Raw genomic sequence first — 25,986 nt, 5'->3', positions numbered from 1 at the left:
CATGATCTTTCTTCTCATAACCTGGGCAACAATAATCACCCATCTCTCTCTATCCATATCAATCTAGAGTCATGCCGGGAATGCTCATTCTCCTCGAAGGCTGAGACTGGGGAGTCTAAGTCTGTGTGGATGTAATCAAGATGAGAAAAAAGGAGAGACTGGTAGTACATTAGAGGGAGGGAACCTGGATGTTTTGGCTCTGAGTGAAACGAAGCTCAAGGGTAAAGAGGAAGAGTGGTTTGGGAATGTTTTGGGAGTAAAGTCAGGGGATGGTGAGAGAACAAGAGCAAAGAAAAGAGTAGCCCTCTGAAGCAGCAGTTGTGGGAGTATGTGATAAGGGTGTGTGTGTGTGTGTGTGTGTGTGTGTGTAAGGCGAGAACATTATGTTTTAATGAGTAGTGGTTCCAACAATGTTATATGGTTGCGAGGCGTGGGCTATGGATAGGATTGGGCGGAGGAGGGTGGATGTGTTGGAAATGAGATGTTTGAGGACAATATGTGGCGTGAGGTAGTTTGATCGAGTAAGTAATAATAGGGTAAGAGAGATGTGTGGTAATAAAAAGAGTGTGGTTGAGAGAGCAGAAGAGGGTGTATTGAAATGGTTTGGTCACATGGAGAGAATGAGTGAGGAAAGACCAAATTGGAGGTGGAAGGACGGAGTGAAAAAGATTTTGAGCGATCGGGGCCTGAACATGCAGGAGGGTGAAAGGGGTGCAAGGAATTGAGTGAACTGGAACGATGTGGTATACCGGGGTCGACGTGCAGTGGAACCAAGGCATGTGAAGCATCTGGGGTAAACCATGGAAAGTTTTGTAGGGCCTGGATGTGGAAAGGGGGCTGTGGTTTCGGTGCATTATGCATGACAGCTAGAAACTGAGTGTGAACGAATGTGGCCTTTGTTGTCTTTTCCTAGCGCTACCTCGCGCGAGTGCGGGGGGAGGGGTTGTCATTTCATGGGTGGCAGGGTGGCGATGGGAATGAATAACGGCAGCAAGTATGAATTATGTACATGTGTATATATGTATATGTCTGCGTATATATATATATATGTATACGTTGAAATGTATAGGTATGTATATGTGCGTGTGTGGACGTGTGTGTATAAACATGTGTACGTGGGTGGGTTGGGCAATTCTTTCATCAGTTTCCTTGCGATACCTCGCTAACGAGGGAGACAGCGACAAAGCATAATATATATAAAAAAAGAAAGAAAACAAAAAAAAAAAAAAAAATATATATATATATATATATATATATATATATATATATATATATATATATATATTTCTTTTTCTTTCATACTATTCGCCATTCCCGCATAAGCGAGGTAGCATTAAGAACAACAGAGGACTGGGCCTCTGAGGGAATATCCTCACCTAGCCCCCTTCTCTGTTCCTTCTTTTGGAAAATTAAAGAAAAAAAAATGAGAGTCACCTTCTACGACACGCAGGGAATACGTGAGAAGGGAGCGGGGGGCTGGAAATCCTCCCCTCTCGTTTTTTTTTTTTCTAATTTTCCAAAATAAGGAACAGAGAAGGGGGCCAGGTGAGGATATTCACTCAAAGGCCCAGTCCTCTGTTCTTAACGCTACCTCACTAATGCGGGAAATGGCAAATAGTTTGAAAAAAAAAATATATACATATATATATATATTATCCCTGGGGATAGGGGAGAAAGAATACTTCCCACGTATTCCCTGCGTGTCGTAGAAGGCGACTAAAAGGGGAGGGAGCGGGGGGCTGGAAATCCTCCCCTCTCACTTTTTTTTTTCTTTTTTTTTTTTTCTTTTTTTTTTTTTTTTTCCAAAAGAGGGAACAGAGAAGGGGCCCAGGTGAGGATATTCCCTCAAGGGCCTAGTCCTCTGTTCTCAACGCTACCTCGCTAATGCGGGAAATGGCGAATAGTATGAAAGAAAAGAAAGAAATATATATATATATATATATATATATATATATATATATATATATATATATATATATATATATATCTTTCTGGGAGTGGATCTGGCAGCGGATGGAACCATGGAAGCGGAAGTGAATCATAAGGTGGGGGAGGGGGCGAAAATACTGGGAGCCTTGAAGAATGTGTGGAAGTCGAGTACATTATCTCGGAAAGCAAAAATGGGTCTGTTTGAAGGAACAGTGGTTCCAACAATGTTGTATGGTTGCGAGGCGTGGGCTATGGATAGAGTTGTGCGCAGGAGGGTGGATGTGCTGGAAATGAGATGTTTGAGGACAATGTGTGGTGTGAGGTGGTTTGATCGAGTAAGTAATGTAAGGGTAAGAGAGATGTGTGAAAATAAAAAGAGCATGGTTGAGAGAGCAGAAGAGGATGTTTTGAAATGGTTTGGGCACATGGAGAGAATGAGTGAGGAAAGATTGACCAAGAGGATATATGTGTCGGAGGTGGAGGGAACGAGGAGAAGAGGGAGACCAAATTGAAGGTGGAAAGATGGAGTGAAAAAGATTTTGTGTGATCGGGGCCTGAACATGCAGGAGGGTGAAAGGAGAGCAAAGAATAGAGTGAATTGGAGCGATGTGGTATACCGGGGTTGACGTGCTGTCAGTGGATTGAATCAAGGCATGTGTATGGGGGTGGGTTGGGCCATTTCATTCGTTTGTTTCCTTGTGCTACCTCGCAAACGCGGGAGACAGCGACAAAGCAAAAGAAAAAAAAAAAATATATATATATATATATATATATATATATATATATATATATATATATATATATATATATATATATATGGGTATATTTGAAGGAATAGTGGTTCCAACAATGTTGTATGGTTGCGAGGCGTGGGCTATGGATAGAGTTGTGCGCAGGAGGGTGGATGTGCTGGAAATGAGATGTTTGAGGACAATGTGTGGTGTGAGGTGGTTTGATCGAGTAAGTAACGTAAGGGTAAGAGAGATGTGTGGAAATAAAAAGAGCGTGGTTGAGAGAGCAGAAGAGGGTGTTTTGAAATGGTTTGGGCACATGGAGAGAATGAGTGAGGAAAGATTGACAAAGAGGATATATGTGTCAGAGGTGGAGGGAACGAGGAGAAGTGGGAGACCAAATTGGAGGTGGAAAGATGGAGTGAAAAAGATTTTGAGTGATCGGGGCCTGAACATGCAGGAGGGTGAAAGGCAGGCAAAGAATAGAGTGAATTGGATCGATGTGGTATACCGGGGTTGACGTGCTGTCACTGTATTGAATCAGGGCATGTGAAGCGTCTGGGGTAAACCATGGAAAGTTGTGTGGGGCCTGGATGTGGAAAGGGAGCTGTGGTTTCGGGCATTATTGCATGACAGCTAGAGACTGAGTGTGAACGAATGAGGCCTTTGTTGTCTTTTCCTAGCGTTACCTCGCACACATGAGGGGGGGAGGGGGATGGTATTCCATGTGTGGCGTGGTGGCAATGGGAATGAATAAAGGCAGACAGTGTGATTGTGTATGGGGATGGGTTGGGCCATTTCTTTCGTCTGTTTCCTTGCGCTACTTCGCAAACGCGGGAGACAGCGACAAAGCAAAATAAATAAAAATAAATAATCTTTCTTTCATGCTATTTGCCATTTCCCGCGTTAGCATTAAGAACAGAGGACTGAGCTTCTGAGGGACCATCCCCACCCAGCCCCCCTCTCTCTGTGTATGTATATATACACAAATGTACATATTTATACTTGCTTGCCTTCATCCATTTCCGGGGCCACCCCTGGGTCAGCGAGGTATCACTAAGAAACAAGATGAAGAAAAGCCATATCCACTCTCACTCATTCTCTTGCTTTCACATAACACCGAAACCACACCTCCCTATCCACATCAAGGCCCCACAGACCTTTCCATGGTTTACCCCAGACGTTTTACATGTCCTGGTTCAGTCTATTGACAGCACGTTGACCCAAGTATACCACATCGTTCCAATGCACTCTTTTCTGTGTAAGCTGCCTTTCATCGTCCTGCATGTTCAGGCCTCGATCGCTCAAAATCTTTTTCACTCCATTCTTCCACCTCCAAATTGGTCTCCCGCATCGCCTTGCTCCCTCCACCTCTGACATATATCCTATTTGTCAACCTTTCCTCAGTCATTCTCTCTATACAGATGCTCCTCGACTTGCGATTGGGGTTCTTCCGATAAACCTATCTAAGTTCAAAATATCATAAGTCGAAAATACATTTAATACTGTACACCAACCTACCGAACATCATCGCTTAGCCTAGCCTACTTTAAACGTTCTCAGAACACTTACATAAGCCCACAATTGGAAAAAAAAATCTAACACAAAGCCTATTTCATAATAAAGTGTTTCTCTGCTGTGAACTTTCTTGGTGCCCCAGAAATAACTTCATGCTGGACAATTATCTTTAATTTCATCTCGAGTAAATGCATGGGCGCTTTGTAAATATGACGAGATGCAAAATCACAAAACACAAAATCCAAAACATGATGGCAACACAGTATCATGTAGAGTAATGGTTGTTTACACTCAGGATCGCGTGACTAACTGGAAGCTGCGGCTTGCTGCCACTGCGAAGCATCATGTTAGAGGATTGTACCACACATCGCTAGCCCGAAAAAGGATTAAAATTCAAAATTCAAAGTAGATGGTTTCTACTGAATGTGTATCGCCATTGCATCATCATCAAGTCGAAAAATCTTAAGTCGAACCATCATAAGTCGGGGAGCATCTGTACGTCACAAACCATATCAACACACCCTCATCTGCTTTCTCAACCACACTCTTTTCATTACCACATATCTCTGTCACCATTTCTTTAATTACTCGATCAAATCACCTCACACCACATACTGTCCTCAAACGTTTCATTTCCAACACATCCACTCCCTCCGCGCAATCCTATCTATAGCCCATGCCTCACAACCATATAACATTGTTGGAACTACTATTCCTTCAAACATACTCATTTTTGCTCTCCGAGAGAGCGTTCTCTCTTTCTATACATTCTTCATCAATCCCAAAACCTTCCCCCTCCCCTACCCGATGACTCACTTCTGTTTCCATGGTTCCATTCGCTGCCAAGTCCACTCCCAGATATCTAAACCACTTCCCTTCCTCCAACTAGCTTGTCCCTTAACCCTACTGAACCTAATAACCTTGCTCTTATTCATATTTACTCTCAACTTTCTCCTTTCACACATTTTTCCAAACTAAATTACCGACTTCAGCAGTTTCTCACTCAAATCAGCCACCAGTGCTGTATCATCGGCAAACAACTGACTTACTTCTCAGGCCCTCTCCCCTCCAACATACTGCAAACTCGCCCAGTCCAAAACTCTCGCATTTACATCCTTAACAACCACATCCATAAACAAATTAAACAACCGTAGACCACCCTTCACTGGGAACCAATTACTCTCCTCTCTTCCTACTCATACAAATGCTTTACACCCTTGATTAAAACTTCTCACTGCTTCTACCAATTTACCTTCCACAAAGCATCTCTATCAACCCTATCATATGCCTTCTGATATATAAATGTGACATACAAATCCATCTTTTTTTTCTAAGTATTTCTTCAAAGCAAACACCTCAGGTAGGGGAGAAAAAATTCTACCTCCGTATTCCCTGCGTGTCATAGAAGACAACTAACAGGGGCAGAGGCGGGGCTTTGGAAACCTCCCCTTCTTGTATTTCAATTTCTAAAAGAGGAAACAGAATGAGTCAAGTGATGAGCGCTCATCCTCCTCGAAGACTTAGACTGAGGTGTCTGAATGTGTGTGGATGTAACCAAGATGAGAAGGGAGAGATAGGCAGTATGTCTGAGACAAGAAACCTGGATGTTCTGGCTCTGAGTGAAACGAGGCTCAAGGTTGAAGGGGAAGGATGGTTTGGAAACGTCTTAGGAGTAAAGTCAGGAGTTGGTGAGAGGACAAGAGATAAGGAAGGAGTAGCACTACTGCTGAAACAGTTGTGGGAGTGTGTGACAGAGTGTATGAAAGAAAATTCTAGACTGATGTAAGTGAAAATAAAAGTGGATGGCGAGAGATGGGTGATTATTGGTGCTTATGTATTGGGGCATGAGAAGAAACATTATGAGAGGCAAGTGTTTTGGGAACAGCTGAGTGAGTGTGTTAGCAGTTTTCGTGCACGAGACAGGGTATTAGTGATGGGTGATTTGAATGCAAAGGTGAGTAATGTGGGAGTTGCAAGTATAACTGGTGTGCATGAGGTATTCAGTGATGAGAATGGAAATGGTAAAGAGATTGTGGATTTGTGTGCTGAAAAAAGACTGATGATTGGGAATACCTGGTTTAAAAAGAGAGATGTAAGTGAGTAGGAAAGATGGTCAACGAGCATTATTAGATTATGTATTAATTGACAGGCATGTAAAAGAGTGACTTCTGGATGTAAATGTGCTGAGAGGGGCGGCAGGTGGGATGTCTGATTACTATCTTGTGGAGGTAAAGGAGAAAATCTGCATAGGTTTTCAAAAATAAGAGAGAATAGCAGGGAGAAGACTGGTGACAGTAAGTGAGCTTGAAAAGGAGACGTGTGAAAAAGTACCAGGAAAGATTGAGTGTAAAATGGCAAAAGGTAAGCGCAAGTGAAGTGAGGGGGGGTGGGTGAGGAATGAGATGTATTTAGGGAAGCAGTGATGGAATGTGCAAGAGATTGTGTGGTATGAGAAAGGTGGGAGATGGGCAAATTAGAAAGGTTGAGTGGTGGGATGAGGAAATAAAGCTACTAGTGAACTATTGAAAAAGAAAAGAGGCATTTGGCCAGTGCTTACAAGAGAGAGTGCAAATGATTGGGAGATGTACATGATAAAGTGGCAGGAGATCAAGATGACGGTGTAAGGTCTGAAAAAGAAGGCAAATGAGAGTCAGGGTGAAAGAGTATCATTAAACTTTAGGGAGAATACGATGTTTTAGAAAAAAGGTAAGTAATGTGCGAAATATAAGAAAACAGATGGGAACGTCTGTGAAGGTGGCAAAGGAGGGTAGTGATAATAGGTGGTGATGGAGTGAGTATTTTGAAGGATTGCTCAATGTACCTGATGATATAGTTGCAGATGTAGGGTGCTCTGGTCGAGATGGTGTGCGAAGTGAGAGAGTTAGAGAGGGTGGTTTGGTGAAGAGAGAAGAGGAAGTGAAAGCTTTGCGTAACATGAAATCGGGCAAGGCGGCAGGAGTGGATGGTACTGCAGCTGAATTTAAGAAAGGGGGTGAATGTGTTGTTGACTGGTTGGAAAGGATATTCAGTGTATGTCTAGATCACGGTAAAGTGCCTGAGGATTGGTGGAATGCAATTACAGTGCCCTTGTACAAAGGCAAAGGGGATGGGGGTGAGTGTTCAAACCAAAGAGGCATAAGTTTGCTGAGTATGCCAAGAAAATTGTATGGGAGGGTATTGACTGATAGGGTGAAAGCATGTACAGGGCATCAGATTGGGTTGGAGCAGTGTGGTTTCAGAAGTGGTTGAGGATGTGTGGATCAGGCATTTACTTTGAAGAATGTGAGAAATACTTGGAAAATCAGATGGATTTCAATGTGGCATTTATGGATCCGGAGTAGGCATATAATAGGATTGATAGAGATGCTTTGTGGAAGGTCTCAAGAATGCACGGTGAGGGAGGTAAGCAACTAGATGCAGTGAGTTTTTATCAAAGCTGTAAGGCATGTGTACAAGTGGGAAGAGAGGAGGGTGATTGGTTCCCAGTGAAGGTCAGTCTACAGGTGTGAGGTCACCATGAATGTTTAATTTGTTTATGGATGGGGTGGTTAGGGAGGCAAATACAAGAGTTTTGGAGCGAGGGGCAAGCATGCAGTCTGTTGGGTATGAGAGGGCCTAGAAAGTAAGTCAATTGTTGTTTACTGATGATACAGCACTTGTGGCCGATTCAAAAACTGCAGAATTTGATGACTGAGTTTTGGAAAGTGGGTGAAAGGAGAAAGTTGAGAGTAAATGTGAATAAGAGCAAGGTTATTCCGTTCACCGGGGTTGAGGTTTAAGTAAGTTGAGATGTAAGTTTGAATGGAGAAAAATTTGAGTAAGGGAAATGTTTTTCATATCTGGGAGGGCACTTGGCAGTAAATGGAGTCATGGAAGCAGAAGTGAGTCATGGTGGGGAGAAGGCAAAAGTTTTGGGAGCGATGAAGAATCTGTGGAAAGGGAGAACGTTATCTAAAAGAGCAATAAAGGGCATGTTTGAAGGAATAATAGTTCCAACAATATCATATGGTTGTGAGGTATGGGATGTGGATAGGGTTGTGTGGAGGAGGGTGGATGTGTTGAAAATGGAGTGTCTGACGACAATATGTGGTGTGAGACAGTTGATCGATTAAGTAATGAAAGGGAGAGAGAGATGTGTGATAATGAAAAGAGTACGGGTGAGAAAGCAGAAGAGGGGGGTGTTGTATTGGTTTGGATGTACGGAGAGAATGAGTGAGGAAAGGTTGACAAAGAAGATATAAGTATCAGAGGTGGAGGGAATATGAAGCGGGACACCAAATTAGAGGTGGAAGGATGGAGTGAAAAAGATTTTGAGTGATCGGGGCCTGAACAAGCAGGAGGGTGCAATGCATGTACAGAATAAAGTGAATTGAACCACTGTGGTATACTGGGGTTGACACACTGTCCGGAGTAAACCAAGGCAAGATCTGAGGGTCCTGGATATGAATAGGGAGCTGTGATTTCAGTGCATTACACTTGAAAGCTAAAGAATTAGTGTAAGTGGATGTGGCCTTTTTTGTCTGCTTCCTGGTGCTACCTTGCTGATGCAGGAGGGTGATGATGTTGTTTTCTGTGGAGCACAGTGGCGCTGGGATGGTTAAAGGCAAGTAAGTATATGCATGTGTATGTATATGTATGTAGTGCAAGAGGTGACAGTGGTGCGCATGATCTAGTATATGCATAAAACTACAAGGAAAATGAAACACGATAAGTTCCAAGTCCACTTTCATGTAATGACTACATCGTCAAGGGAGATACAAGAATGAGATAAATGTAAAACAGCCAGTTGATATAAAAGGAAGAGACATAGCTAAGACATCATTGGTAAATAAGCATTACCGGATGGTGGTGTCTGAGTTGGTGATGTTCGGGTTAGGCATCATGCCAAATTTTGCCTACGACAAAGCTATCCAATCTGTATAGACCTTTACTAATATTAAAGTTACAATCCTTTGTTTATTTAATAATAGAAGATTCAATGATATTTCTCATGGTAAAGGAGTTACAGTTAACTGAATTGGCATTACTCCTGTCAGTACAGAGGTCATAATCTTTAACATGATTAAACAAAACATTTGATTCTTGTCCTGTTCTAATATCTATTTTGCTTAAGTATAACATAGAGATCCTTACCAGTATGCCCAACATAAAACATATCACAATTCTTACAAGGTACTCTGTAAACAGCCTGCAGAAATTTCTAGTGTTTTTGATTAAGATATTCTGTATAGTATTATTACTGCTGAATGTTACATCAATATTAAAGGATTTAAGCAGCCTTGGAAGTAATGTAAAATTATCACTAAAAGGGACAACCAGGAGATTCTTGGTATCAAGGGGAGGTTTGGGTTTATCTCTATAAAATGACTTCTTTGCCAACTTAAGGGATTTAACAATGAAAGATCTGAGATACTTTAACTTGGATCCAATAGAATAAATCTTCTCAACACATCATCAATAAATTCCAGACTGCATGTACTTAATGTCCTAAGGAACATCAACTGGAATGATGATAATTTAACTCTGTCATGTAGACCTTAGTAATAATGAACATATGAATAAACGTTGATGGGTTTTCTGTATATGCTACACTTAATCATGTTTCTGTCCCTATTGTGCATGCAATCTAAAAATGGTAGGATACAATTAATTTCCACTTCCACAGTAAAATTGATAGAAGGTACTAAATTGTCAAGTAACGGGAGAAATGTTTGTAAATTTTTGTATGCTGGCCAAACAAAAGATCATCATCTACTTACCTAAACAAAATTGCCTTACATGGTAAGATATCCCTTAGTAATTATGTTTCAGAGAATCCCATGTAAAAATTACTTAACAATAGTGAAAGAGGGTTACCCATTATCATACCAAATTTCTGGGCATGATATTCACCATCAAATTGAAATACAGTTTTTATACGCAATTTTATTATGTCAATAAACACAGAATTTGAAACAGGTAAATCAATATCATCCAAGATATCAACCAAATATTCTAAGAGGTCATCCACAGGAACTTTTGTGAACAAGGATGAAACATCAAAACTTACCAGTTTGAAATCAAAATCAACATGGATATCATTAAGCTTGATATCAGAATTTGATACCTTGTCCACTAGTGGACTTAATAAAGAAACTAACCATCTTGATTATCTATCTCTGATGAAGCCCAATGAACTCACTATGGGTCTTGCTGGAAAGTTTGGCTTATGTGATGAGAAAGGTTGATCAAGTAAGTGAGGACAGGATAATAGAAAGGTGTGGTAAGAAGAGTATGGTTGACAAAGCTGAAGAGGGTGTGCCAAAATGGTTTGTGCATATGGACAGAATGAGCAAAGAGAGGATGACATAGATGATAAGAATGTCAGAAGTAGAGAGGATAAGGCCTGAACATGTAAGATGGTGAAAGCTGTGCATAGGATAGTTAAGTGGAGCAAAGTGGTATACAGGGGGCCATGTGCTGTCAATGGACTGAGCCAGGGCATGTGAAGCAGTTGAAGTAAACCACAGAAAGGTCTGTGGGGCCTGGTCGTGGATAGGGGGCCGTGTTTTTGGTGCATTACACATGACAATTAAGAGGACAAATGAGATCAAATGAGGCCTTTTCTTAATCAGTTCCTGGTTCTACTCTGCTAATGCAGGAAACAGCAAACAAGTATAAAAGGTACATTTTCTTTTCCATCTTTAAATAAATAAATAAATAAATAAATAAATGAATAAATAAATAAATACGTAATAAACAAATGATGGTTTATTGGATGTAGGTAGCCATGGTGATCAGAGAGAAGACTGAGATTCAAAACATCTACAGATATGGGAGCTGAGGACAGACTCAAAGACTCTGAAAATGGTATATGTCAAAGCAACAAGACAATGGTCAGAGGGGTCAGAACAGTCATCCTTCTTATCGCCAAACTGCCATATAAGCCGCCGGTGTTGGTCGAAAATGGTGGACAGGTTCAGCGAAATGAGGGCCTCTTAGTAGGTGGTATAAGAAAGGCTCAGGGTGATTCTGCATGCCCATTTCTGCACTCATTCTAGTTGGTCCATCTGTGTAGCTGTTAGTGGAGAAGGTGCACACAGTACGAGGAAGATTTGATAAAAGTAATGACATGACTCTCCCAGTTAAAACCAGTGTATATAGTGACACCCTGATATCAGGGGACAGGATGTTGATATGCATCATCACAGTCTTGGTGTGGTTGATAGTGATGTCATTGGCCGTAGTCCACTCCACTTCAGGGCTTCATGGATAAGGATAAGGGAGCACTGTGCCCCCATCTTGGTGCTCTAAGCTACACCACATTTTGGGTAGTGTTGCCAATGTGGCTTCCAGAAAGCAAAGTTTGGTATCGGCCGGTAATGAAGTCTGCCAGCCATGAGACAAAACACTCACAAGTTCCAGGTCCTTAGCTTTCTTTATGATGATGGTTATGGTTTCCTAAGTCAAAGGACTTGGCAAAGTCCACAAAAGGTGAGTGCCACTGAGGTCTTATATTTCTCCAAATTGTGGTAAACGAAGTCTGGGAAGCTGACAAGGCAGTGAGTGGTTGAGGAAGTCTTCAAGATTCCAAACTGCCGAGGGTCTACAGAATCAGCAGTGTTAGCATAGAGTCAAACACAAAACTGTCACAAATTAAGACTGGGGATTGGATAGACTGCAACAGGTCATAAGCTATTAAGAAACTCTGGGTTGGTAGATTTGGGTATTGGAGTGACATAGGATGTCTTCCAAGCTGAGGGGCTTTTAGGTTGTTTGAGTGAAGAATCAATTATAGTGGTAAGCAGTGTAGCTAATTCATAGGAGAATTCCTTGTATAAATTCACAACTCTGCATTTTACTTTATTGTGAAATTGTTAGTGCAGGTTGTTGTGCAACTGTTGAAAGTTCAACTTCACTGTTGCATGATTCGTTCAATGCAGTGGGTGATCGAGGAAGCATTAGCCAGGTAGAGTGTTACCGTCTTCTGGGGAAGAAGTCGTGGTAGGCTATTTCCTAAGTCAACGAGGAAGCACTATGAACAGACAAATAAAAGACCTCAATTACTCACATCCATTCTCCAGCTGCCTCAAGCACTCAAACTGTTTTTCACTCCATCCATCCACCACCAATTTGGTCTCCCCCTTCTCCTTTAACCCTCCGCTTCTGACACATATAGTCTCTTTGTCAATCTCTCCTCACTCATTCTCTCTATTTGTCAATCTCTCCTCACTCATTCTCTCTATTTGTCAATCTCTCCTCGCTCATTCTCTCTATTTGTCAATCTCTCCTCACTCATTCTCTCTATATGTCCAAACCATTTCAGCACACCCTTTTCAGCACTCTCAACCACACTGTTATTATTACCACACCTCCCTTTTACCCTTCCATTACTTACTCAATCAAAACATGTCCCACCACAGATGGACTTCAAACATTTCATTTCCAACACATCCACCCTTCTGCGAACACACTCGTCTACTGCCCATGCCTCAAATCCATACAATAATGTTGGTACTACTGTACCTTCAAACATCTCCATTTTCATCCTCCCACATAAGGATCTCTCTTTCCAAACATTCCTCAATGCTCCCAGAACTTTCGCCCCCATACCTAACCTGAAACTCAATTCTGCTTCTATGGTTCCGATTGCTGTCAAGTCCACTGCCAAGTATCCAAAACACTCCACTTCCTCCATTTTTTCTCCACTGAAACTCACACTCACTAACCTCTCCATCTGCACTGCTAAACCTAATAACCCTATTTTTATTCATATTCACCCTCAACTTCCTCCTCTCACACACTCTCCTAAACTTAGACACTAACTCCTGCAGCTCTTTTTTACTCAAATTTACCACTAGTGCTGCATCATCAGCAAATAACTGACTCACTTCCTAGGCCTCCTTACCCTCCTACACACTGAATACTCACTCCTCTCTCCCCAAGACTCTTGCATTTACCACCCTCACCACACCATCCATAAGCAAATTCAACAGCCATGGAGACATCACACGCCCATTCCACAGACCCAGCATCACCTGGAACCACTCAACCTCCTCTATACCCTTGAAAACATGCCTTACACTCCTAATAAAAACTTATCACTGTTACTAGTAGTTTTCCTCCCATACCATATATTCACAGAGCCTTCTACATTGTATCTTTATCAACCCCATCACATTCTTTCTCCAGATCCACAAATGCCACATACAGATTCTTTTGTTTCTCTAAGTATTTCTAAAACACATTCTTCACACAAACACATGATCCATACATTCTCTACCACGAAACTACATTGTTTCTCCCAATCTGATGCTCAGCACATACCTTCACTATCTTACTCATCACTCTCCCATACAGCTTACCAGGTACACCTGAAAAACTTATAATTCTGTAGTTTGAACACTCATCTTTATCCCCCTTACCTTTATACAATAGTACTATACACATATTCCACCAATGATTCATACTTATATTGAAAATCTTAACTAAGAAATTCAACTGCAATGATTTCCACTTCAGTCGCCTTACCACACATCATCTTACGCAAGGCTTTCACCAACTCTTCTTTTCATGACTCTCTTACCTCACATGACTCTCAATCCAAACACCCTACATCTGCCACCCTATCATCAAACACATTCAACAATCCTTCAAAATACTCTCTCCATCTCCTCTTCACCTCATCATTACCAGTAACCACTTTCCCATTTGTTTTCTTATTTTTCTCACATTATCAATCTTTTTCAAAAATACCTCTTATTCTCCCTGAAGTTTACTGATAATCGTGCACCCCTACACTCATATGCCCTATTTTTTCTTTTTTTTCAATGCCTGCACCCTGATATCTTGCCTTTTTCTCTTGTACATCTCCCAATCATCTGCACTTTCCAATCAATACCCCACATACACCTGATTTCTCTCACTAGCAACTTTACTCCATTATCCCACCATTTACTACCCTTTCTCACCTGCCAATCTTCCACATACTGATACTTGCTCCCCCAAAGTCTCATATGACCTCTTTCACAAACCTGCACCTTCTCAGATGGGATCATCTTAGCTAAGATAGAAGCTTCTTTGCCAAAGATAGACTCCACCTGAATGGAATAAGGAAAGCCTGACTTAAAGGAGTGTTTGATGAGAATAGTAGGAATTTTCACAATAGGTCTAAACTATCTAGCGAGACAGAACATAGGAAAACCAAATGAGATATTCAGGATAAAAGGGAACAAGGCAGGAAAGGTAAACCAGAAGTCAGAGACATGATGCAGGAAAGGAACAAGGAAGGCAAGGAACATTGAAAAATAGAACATCTAGAGGTCAACTCTCTAGTAGTAAAGGTCACTTCATGGTTAGCAGTGGGGAACAAGCAAGCAGGAGTATAGAGCAGGAAGGATCAGTTGGCACTGTTTGAAAATAAGGCAGGTAGGGGGAATTACAAATTACACCCAGCATGAGATCAATGTCCAGGAACAAGCAGGAAACAAAGTAGGAACTGAATAAGGCAGGAAGGTCAAATTGAGCTTTTGAACCATTTTCAAACAGAGAAGCTCCCCACTGCCATTGCAGCATACACATACCAACAAAAAAGTCTCAGTTGAGTAACAGAATACTTTATATTGACACATGGATCATGCATAACAAATTTTACGAGTCAGAGACAACTGCAACGGAAGAAAATTATGATATAATTGGTATTTCAGAACTAGTTAAGGTACTAAAATCAAAACTTTTCCTGATGACTGCACCATTCCTTGGGTACTCTCTTTTTAACAATGAAGGAAAAAATAAAGTAAGCAGCTGTGTCTTGCTCTCTGTTGAAGCTTATCTCAGTACTGCGCTAAAAAAATGTTGTAGCTGTTGATAAAATCGACTTCATTTATGTAGAAATCAAAGATAAGTTTCATATGAAAATAAAAGTGGGATTAGTTTATAGTCCTAAAGCACAGATGCCAGAGGTAGATAAGATTCTTTATGATTAGACAGCAGAAATTAACTATGAAAATGATTCGATCATAGTAGGAGACTTTAACATACCATTATCTAAGGAGAGAACCTCCTTCCAGTAACAGATACCTAATGCAAAAACTTAATTTTGACACGATTATATTAGATTTAGTTCAAGCTACAAATGAGGTTTCATCAAAAATAAAGTCTTGAGAAAAGTTTGTTGCAAGTGATCATCTGCAAATCATTTTCAATTTACCTCTCAGCATTGCCTTTAATACTAGTCAACATGAGAGTCATGTTTGCTCTTGACAGGTAGACATGAGATGATATCATTAATGAAAACAAAATGGAGGTAGCTTGGGAGAGCTTCAGTAAAATATCCAGAGCCGTAGAGGGAACATACGTGCCAATGGGTAGCAAACACTCTTTTTCCAATGTGAAGCCAGAATTGTGGAACAATAACATAAACAAGTGTCTATTCTCTAAAAAAAGTAGTACTTAGGAAAATCAAAGAGACCAATAACCAAATTGATAAAGCAAAGTATGTGAGTGTGTGTTGAGAAACTAAGAGACATACATCAAAGTAAACATCAGCATAAAGCTTATATTGCTGAAAATAGCAAAAGAATCCCTATGGAGTTTTACAGATAAGTCAGAAGTAAGAGAGCCATTACCCAGTCAACTGGTCCATTAACAACTGAAAATAGTCACTTGGTTTAAAACAATGAAGACTTGGTAAAGGTTTTAAATTATTTTTCTGCACCTGTATCTACAATTAAAGATACTGTACAGCTCATGTCCCAAATCCAGTTCCACAGCTACGAGAAGAAAATGTCTTGAGTACTAGTAATACTGGTAATATACCCCCTGGTCACTGGCTGCATACCAACTACTATCTACAATACTATGTTGGGAAATAAATATACAACAGAAATTGAACACCTGCAGCTTTAAAAGAACATAAACAAACTGATGGAGTGTCTGCACAGGTGACAAATGAATTCTAATATAGATAAGTGCAAAGTATTAAGTTTCAGTAGGAAAAATTAATACGAAAGCAGTGGTATGACTTTTCTTGAACCCTAAAAGGTAAATGAGGACAAAGACTTGGATGTAATAATCTCTGGTGAATATTAGCCAAGTAAACAGTGCACTGAAGCAGTTAAATGGGTGAATAAAATTCTTGAATTTATAGGTAAGGTTATCAAATCTAAATCCAAGGAAATTATTCTTACTCTTTACAAGTCGCTGTTGCATCTCCATCCGGAATACTGTGTTCAGTGTCAGTCACCCTACTTGAAAAATTAGAAAAAATATGGAGATAGTGTATAGGCAAGCTGCTAAGATGATTCCTCGACGGAAAAAAAAATCTTATGACACCTGATTAAATAATTCAAATGTATCTAGTTTAGAAAAGAGAAGGTTAAGAGGTGATCTAATATATGAAATCAAAATTATCAAGGACTTTGATAATCTTGATCCAAAATCTTGATAAGTAAATCCCCAGTTTTCTAACTTTAACCATTCCTCCAAATAATTCTGCCATATTGTTACAAACTGAAAAGCAGTCTCACCTTTCTTAGGTCTTGAAGAATGAAGTTTCAGGTGATAACCTTCACCCATGAGGTTGAAACTCTCCAGTAGTGCTTCCTTGGTGGTGTTGTATACTGCTGGTTCTGCATCATCCAAACAACAAATTTCCACTGCTTTACCTGCCAATGAAGAACTCAAAGAAGTTACCCTCTTTAAGCCTTGTGAAGTTGCATAATACTTAAATTTATATCAGTACGACTCTAAGTCATCTACCTTCTGAAATTTAGGTAGTTAGATACTTTCATCTCACATGTCCCTTCAATGAACACTACTGTTACCTCATTATTTCTTTATTTTTTCTATCTGGTAAAGCTAATTGCAATCTTGTTAATTCTGCATGCTCTTTGGCAAATTCTGCCTGCTCGTTGGTTAAATCCTGTGGTCTAATCTGCTCTTTCACAAAAGAATTCTTACGACCTTCATCTGAATAGCTAAAAAATTGTCCTAGCATAAATAATTTACCAACATCCATGAGCTTCTCAGCTGTTAGCACATACTAAGTACCAAAAGAAAGACTAAGTAAAGTGGTTGCAGCCCAGGACCTGTATTATGAGAGAAAAAATTGTAAATGCCACCACGTCACACCAGCAAAACAACCTACCTTTAAAGTTTACCACTCTAAGAAGGATGGTTTTGCATCCTGGTGAGGTCGCCAACACCAGTGTCGTAAGCAGACTTACATTCCCAAGGATCATTAAGTGCCCTGTTTTTGCTTGATGTGAAGCAGTATTAGAAAAGTTAAACAAACACTTAACAAATTCAATAAATCACCATATTGCTTGCATATAAGATACACTTTTTTCTTAAAATTGTCTCTAACAGTCACTCTGAATCTTACATGCTAAAGGCTACCCTAGGAGTTATCTACAAGTCAGGCAACTAGCAAGATGAGGCTTTAAGTTGCAATGAGATGTAATATCATGTGTGCTATATACAGCATATACACCTTTCCCTTGTACTTGGGCTTGTGTTCCTAGAGAATCGTGTACAACTGAAATTCAAGTAAATTATACCTATAATTACATACAATGGGCCAGTCCCAGCAGATCTTACCAGCTAAGAGAGTATCAGTGATAGGAAAGCTGTATAAGTGATTTCTTTTTAAATATTTCTGTGGCACAGATTGAGGAAAAGGTCAGCTCAAAGCATGCAAAATTGATACTCTTATTTTGATGATGGTAAGAGTAAACGTCAAATACTCGTATGATTTTTTAAAATCAGGGTGTCTCATGTGCCAGAAAATACAGAACTTATCCCACAAAAGCAATAATTATGCATTATACAGAGGTCCTTTGCCTACCATAATTCTACTAACCAAAGTTTTGATTTGCACACTTAGAACAATGTATATCATTTTACCATCCACAGCATCAAGTTTTGAGTGTCCATGGTTTCCTATGGCACACTCTAAATTTCTTCCACACATTGGTCCAGTGTCAAGTGGCTGTGGGCTACTTGTAGCACAGCTCAGCAGATCACAACAGCTAGAGAGAAGCTGAGAGTCACAAGAGGTGGTTTTTGTAGAGCAAGAGTCAAGGTAGTCTATTGCCATCATATCATTACTATACAGTTTTTGTATCAGTTATTGGTACTTTCATAGAATAAACATGTTGTTTTTGAAGTCAACTTGATCACTTTTAACCCTGAAGTATTCATTATAGTTTCTCGACTGCAGTCTGGGATGCTGGGTATCAGGAAAACATTTGATAGCTTGTTGCACACACCTCAGCGAATTTGACTCTTTTATTTTCCTAATATACAATGTTCTCTCTTCAAATATATGCACACACACTGATTTACGATGACTTAATGATACAATATCATCTCTAGGGCATTTACACCTACAAAGATAATCTAGGTACAAATTTCAAGACAAAACAAGACTTAGTTTGGTCGCCACCCCACACGTGCTTGATCAACGTATAATCAATCTCAACGCCCATGTTTTCATGCAACTGCAGTATTTTTCAGTAGTAAACAATTCATATATTTAATCAAGGGATACATGAGTGCTATCAGTGCTGTATATGCTAAGAGATGCAAGAAATATCTCAGCATTGCTTGAAGGCTGAAAACTGCTGAGCACCCTGAGCAAAGGGAGAGTAGCTTGCATCTCATGCAAACCCTATTCTGATCAAGAGGTGCCTTGAGGTGGTCCTGAAGCTATTTTCTTCTGATACAGAGTACTCTTTACTCCCCGAACACCTCCAGCCTTTAAAGGGCAAGAAAGTTTTCATCACAATTCTTGATATTTCAATTATTAATGTTCCTTAGAAAAATTCTGGTTGTAACAAAATTTTGCTTCTACCGGACCATCTTTCCTCCCAATTAGTCCATTAGAATGAATTTTACTATAATATGCTGAAGGATGTCAAGACAACGGATGATAGCCTTTCAATGATTTATTAACTCCAGTAGTCAATACATACGTACAAAAGAATGAGCATATATAATCATCTAGGCAAATACTTATCACATACCATGTATACCTTAGCCAATCCTCATTATCAGTATACTGAACACCTCCAGCCCTGAAAGGGCAAGGTAGTTTTCATCACAGTTCTTGATATCTCAATTATTAATGTTCCTTGGAAAAATTCAGGTTGTAACAAAATTTTGCTTCTAACAGACCATTCTTCCCCCCAATTAGTTCATTAGAATGGATTATACTGTAACATGCTGAATGATGTCAAGACAATGGATAATAGCTTTTTCAATGATTTATTAACTCCAATAGTCAATACATACATACAAAAAATGTGCATATATAATTATCTACGCAATATTGATCAGGAACCATGTATATCTTAGCACATCCTCATTATCAGTATACTTGAGTGATGATGAAATAATGAATAACAGCCTATTCAATGATTTAAATAACATCAGTAGTTAATATATACATATACACACACAATTAACTGCATATCAAATTATCAGTCAACATCCATCTTCATCCACCCTTATCATTACTAATAATGTAATTATCTTGAGTGATGATGAGGCAGTGACTGACAGTGGTCAATAAATGCAGTGACAGACTCATGAAATAATAAGTATCTCAATGATGATCTTGGCCCACCCTTACTATTACCGATAATGTATCTACATTGAGTGATGATGAGAAAATGATTGATAGCAAGTTTAATGATATATCTAACTTTATTGGTCAATACAAAAAATAGACCAATGCTGATCTTAGCCCATCTGAGCCATGTAATACAACAATGATGACTGATGATGAGATGATGACTGAGAGCTTGTCTAATAATATGTTCAACTTTCAGAACATACATAGACAAAAATTGCATAAATTTTGCAAATGCAAAATGGTGGACAGATCTTATCAACTGGTGATATTCACTGCTGATTGATACTGGATGGATTATGTGAACTCTATAGATGAATAAGAGTAATACATATATTATTCATATAATCCACATTCTCCTCAGTACCAGTTATCATTAATCATCACTCAACAATACATAATTATATCAGTTATATGGATGGACCAAGACTGTTGGGTTGATATTCATTTCTCTATCATTTCACTTATTTGAATGCTACATGTAAAGTTTTATGTGTATACAGTGCAGATGTACTGATGTTAAATAAATCATCAAATAAGCTTTCATTATCTGATCACTACTCAACAACAGTCACATCAATAATAAGAAAGGCCCAGCATTGCTGGATTGAAATGGAAGTCATTTCCCTTGTCTGTAGATTTTTCATCCTATCATTATCATACTTGATTGCCATTTCCTATGTTAGCGAGGTAGTGCCAGGAAATATGAAGAATGGCCCATCCACTCATATACATATATATATATATATATATATATATATATTTTTTTTTTTTCATACTATCCGCCATTTCCCGCGACAGCGAGGTAGCGTTAAGAACAGAGGACTGGGCCTTTGAGGAAATATCCTCACCTGGCCCTCTTCTCTGTTCCTTCTTTTGGAAAATTAAAAAAAAGAAAAATATATATATATATATATATATATATATATATATATATATATATATATATATATTTTTCTTTTTTTTAATTTTTTTTTTTTTTTTTTTTTTTTTTTTTTTTTTTTTCCAAAAGAAGGAACAGAGAAGAGGGCCAGGTGAGGATATTTCCTCAAAGGCCCAGTCCTCTGTATATATATATATATATATATATATATTATCCCTGGGGATAGGGGATTAAGAATACTTCCCACGTATTCCCTGCGTGTCGTAGAAGGCGACTAAAAGGGGAGGGAGCGGGTGGCTGGAAATCCTCCCCTCTCATTTTTTTTTAATTTTCCAAAAGAAGGAACAGAGAAGGGGGCCAGGTGAGGGTATTCCCTCAAAGGCCCAGTCCTCTGTTCTTAATGCTACCTCGCTAACGCGGGAAATGGCGAATAGTTTAAAAGAAAAGAATATATATATATATATATATATATATATATTCCTATGAGTCAATGGGGAAAATGAAACACGATAAGTTTCCAAGTGCACTTTCGTGTAATAATCACATCATCAGGGGAGACACAAGAGAGAAAATATGAGTCAGTTGATATACATCAAAGAGACGAAGCTAGGACACCATTTGGTAAACATGCGATTGTCCAAGACATACAACGAGCGTTCATAAACTTATCATTTTACAAATCTTATCAACAATAAAGTTATCTAATTTGTAGAGACCGTCACTAATATAAAGATTATAATTCTCTGTGTATCTAATAATAAAAGCTTCAATGATATTTCTCATGGTAATAGAGTTAGAGTTAATAACTGAGATAGCATTACTCAAGTCAATACAATGATCAAAGTTTTTAACGTGATTAAATAAGGCATCTGAATCTTGTCCTGTTCTTATACTATATTTATGTTGCTCAAGTCTAACAGAAAGATCCTTACCAGTCTACCCAACATAAGATTTATCACAATTTCCACATGGCACCTTGAAGATGCATCCAAAAGAATAATCTGGTGAATTCCTGATTAAGATATTCTTTATAGTATCATTGTTCCTGAAGGCAACATTTACATTAAAGGATTTAAGCAACATGGGAAGTAAAGTAAAATTATTATTAAAAGGGAGAACTAAAAGATTCTTGGTATCAATGGGAGGTTTGGGCTCAACTCTATAAAATGATTTCTTTGCTAACTTAATTAAGGGATTTATCAATAAAAGATCTAGGGTAAATTAACTTATATCCAACAGAATATATCTTCTCAAACTCATCACCAATAAACTCTGTACTACAAATACGTAATGCCCTAAGGAACATAGATTGAAATGATGATAATTTAACTCTGTCATGTTGAGATGAGTAACAATGGATATATGAAGATACATTGGTAGGTTTTCTGTATATGCTAAACTTAAACTTGTTTCCTTGCCTATGGATCATGCAATCTAAAAATGGTAACATACAATTACTTTCATTCTCTACAGTAAATTTGATGGAAGGAACTAAATTGTTAAGCAAGGGGAGAAATATTTGTAAATTTTCATTTGTTGGCCAAACACAAAGGAAATCATCTACATACCTAAACCAAATTGCATTAGAAGGTAAGATATCCTTTAGTAATTTTGTTTCAAAAATTCCATATAAAGATTACTTAGTACAGGTGAAAGAGGGTTACCCATTGCCATACCAAATCTTTTAGCATAATAATCTCCATCGAATTGAAATACACAGTGTTTTATACACAATTTTATCAGTTCAATGAAATCAGACTTTGAAACAGGTAAATGAATATCATCCAAGACATCAAATAAATATTCTAAAAGGTCATCAACTGGAACTTTAGTGAAAAGTGAGGAAACATCAAAGCTAACTAGTTTGAAATCAAAATTAACATTGATATTGTTTAACTTGTTGACTAAATCTACATTGTTCATATAGAATTTGATACCTTACCCACTAAAGGGCTTAATAAAGAAACTAACCATTTTGACAATTTATATGTGATGGAGCCTATTGAACTCACTATAGGTCTTGCAGGAAAGTTCTATTCATGTGTTTTAATAAGTCCATACATATATGGCAATGAAGGGGACAAAGGTGACAAACTTTTGATAAGAGAACCATTACCTTACATCAACAACTTCATTTCTTTATTGAAATGGGTATTAACTGCTTCTAAAGGATTTTTACTGAGTTTAGAATATGTTGTGTCATCATCTAAAAGATCATTCATTTTAGATAAATAGTTACTTTTGTCTAAAATCACAACAGGGTTAGCCTTATCTGCTTTAGTAATATGTATATCCTTGTCTTTTTTAAGGTGTTAATAGCTCTTATGAACCTTTCAGGGCAATTAGGTTCCACTGGTTTTGACAAACTGGCATACATTAAACCCTTACAGATATTAATTTCATCATTAGTTAAATTACTGTAATTCTCTAAATTACAAAGACTTTGTGACATCAACACAGCTGGCTTCCCTGTTAGAGCACACAAAACTTAGACCATAGCCTAAAGCACACAAGTTATCTAGCTGTTTATCAGACAGGTTTATCACAAAAGAAGGGTTTGTGTTCTTAGTCCACTCGTTGTTTTTAATAAGATGGTCCAACTTACAATTTAGTGTCATTTGTAGCCTATTGCGTTCTTTCCTTAATCTATTACAGCAATAGTCCAACATCCGGTTCTTCAAGTATGTCGGTATTGCCATTTGAAAGGCACATTTCTTCTCTCTTGTAACGCAAAAAGCCTCCTCCATTTCAAGTTTCTTTAATTCAACGTGTTTCTTTCAAATAATGTTTTGGAATTGGTCAAATGGTTGACCAGACAGCTGCAACAATCGTTGAGGTAGGACAGATCTTGGCATCACTTGTTCATCAAGGCATTTCCTAGGGAATCCAAATCGTAACTTCAGTTGGTGGGCCTTGATTAACGATTTGGAGAAAGCAGTAACAAAGTAAGAAAGTCCAGGACAGCTTGTAAAGACGTAACAGAAGAGCTGTGTCTTCTATTATTAAATGCACAAAGAATTATAATCTTAATATTAGTGATGGTCTATACAAATTAGATAAGTTTATTGCAGATAAGATTTGCAAAATAATATGTTTATGAACACTCGTTGTATGTCTTGGACAATCGAATGTTTACCAAATGGCGTCCTAGCTTTGTCTCTTCGATGTATATCAACTGACTTATATTTCTCTCTTGTGTCTCCCCAGATGGTGTGATCGTTAGATGAAAGTGCACTTGGGAACTTATCTTGTTTCATTTTCCCCGTGGACTCGTAGGAATATCTTGATCACGCACAAAATTGTGATCCTCTCCAACACATATATTTATTTTGCTTTGTTACTGTCTCCTGTGTTAGCGAGGTAGCGCAAGGAAACAGATGAAAGAATAGCCTAACTCACCCATATACACGATGTATATACATACAAATCCACACATGCAAATATACATACCTATACATCTCAATGTATATATATATATATATATATATATATATATATATATATATATTTTTGCTGTCGCTGCCTCCCGCGTTTGCGAGGCAGCGCAAGGAAACAGACGAAAGAAATGGCCCAACCCACCCCCATACACATGTATATACATACACGTCCACACACGCAAATATACATACCTACACAGCTTTCCATGGTTTACCCCACACGCTTCACATGCCCTGATTCAATCCACTGACAGCACGTCAACCCCGGTATACCGCATCGATCCAATTCACTCGATTCCTTGCCCTCCTTTCACCCTCCTGCATGTTCAGGCCCCAATCACACAAAATCTTTTTCACTCCATCTTTCCACCTCCAATTTGGTCTCCCACTTCTCGTTCCCTCCACCTCCGACACATATATCCTCTTGGTCAATCTTTCCTCACTCATTCTCTCCATGTGCCCAAACCATTTCAAAACATCCTCTTCTGCTCTCTCAACCACGCTCTTTTTATTTCCACACATCTCTCTTACCCTTACGTTACTTACTCGATCAAACCACCTCACACCACACATTGTCCTCAAACATCTCATTTCCAGCACATCCACCCTCCTGTGCACAACTCTATCCATAGCCCACGCCTCGCAACCATACAACATTGTTGGAACCACTATTTCTTCAAACATACCCATTTTTGCTTTACGAGATAATGTTCTCAGCTTCCACACATTCTTCAAGGCTCCCAGGATTTTCGCCCCCTCCCCCACCCTATGATCCACTTCCGCTTCCATGGTTCCATCCGCTGCCAGATCCACTCCCAGATATCTAAAACACTTTACTTCCTCCAGTTTTTCTCTATTCAAACTTACCTCCCAATTGACTTGACCCTCAACCCTACTGTACCTAATAACCTTGCTCTTATTCACATTTACTCTTAACTTTCTTATTTCACACACTTTACCAAACTCAATCACCAGCTACTGCAGTTTCTCACATGAATCAGCCACCAGCGCTGTATCATCAGCGAACAACAACTGACTCACTTCCCAAGCTCTCTCATCCACAACAGACTTCATACTTGCCCCTCTTTCCAAAACTCTTGCATTCACCTTCCTAACAACCCCATCCATAAACAAATTTTGCTTTGTCACTGTCTCCTGCGCCTGCGAGGTACTGCAAGGAAACAGACGAAAGAAATGGCCTAACCAACCCCCATACACATGCACACACACATACACGTCCACACACGCAAACATACACACCCACACATCCCAACGTACACACATATATACACACACAGACACACACATATACACACATGCACACAATTCACACTGTCTGCCCCTACTCACCCCCATTGCCACCCCGCCACACATGGAATAACATCCCCCTCCCCCCTCATGTGTGCGAGGCAGCGCCAGGAAAAGACAACAAAGGCCCCATTTGCTCACACTTAGTCTCCAGCTGTCATGCAATAATGCCCGAAACCACAGCTCCCTTTCCACATCCAGGCCCCACACAACTTTCCATGGTTTACCCCAGACGCTTCACATGCCCTGATTCAATCCACTGGCAGCACGTCAACCCCGGTATACCACATCGATCCAATTCACTCTATTCCTTGACCTCCTTTCACCCTCCTGCATGTTCAGGCCCCAATCACACAAAATCTTTTTCACTCCATCTTTCCACATCCAATTTGGTCTCCCACTTCTCCTCGTTCCCTCCACCTCTGACACATATATCCTCTTGGTCAACCTTTCCTCACTCATTCTCTCCATGTGCCTAAACCATTTCAAAACACCCTATTCTGCTCTCTCAACCACGCTCTTTTTATTTCCACACATCTCTCTTACCCTTACGTTACTTACTCGATC

The 25,986-nt window shown here is 39.2% G+C and overlaps 1 protein-coding gene across 3 annotated transcripts in view; it reads right to left on the bottom strand.

The window, feature by feature from the left end:
- The window catches only part of LOC139756825 (uncharacterized), a 74,992-nt gene that overhangs the window by 38,327 nt on the left and 10,679 nt on the right, over positions 1-25,986 (bottom strand). The window contains exons 2-3 of one of the 3 annotated variants that reach the window (XM_071676658.1): positions 23,280-23,551; positions 16,685-16,822 (exon numbers count right to left, since the gene is read on the bottom strand). Coding sequence is in view for 1 of the 3 variants with exons in the window: in XM_071676664.1 (XP_071532765.1) it covers positions 11,210-11,235; positions 16,685-16,822 (164 nt within the window). In the remaining 2 variants the exon portion in view is untranslated. Of the gene's footprint in view, positions 1-8,743; positions 11,236-16,684; positions 16,823-23,279; positions 23,552-25,986 lie in introns of those variants that run through there. The other 2 variants (XM_071676664.1, XM_071676651.1) reach the window with 2 other exon arrangements.

The sequence above is a fragment of the Panulirus ornatus genome, chromosome 2 (assembly GCF_036320965.1).
Source record: "Panulirus ornatus isolate Po-2019 chromosome 2, ASM3632096v1, whole genome shotgun sequence".
Taxonomy (NCBI): Eukaryota; Metazoa; Arthropoda; class Malacostraca; order Decapoda; family Palinuridae; genus Panulirus; species Panulirus ornatus.
This window is presented reverse-complemented; position numbering and strand designations above follow the sequence as displayed.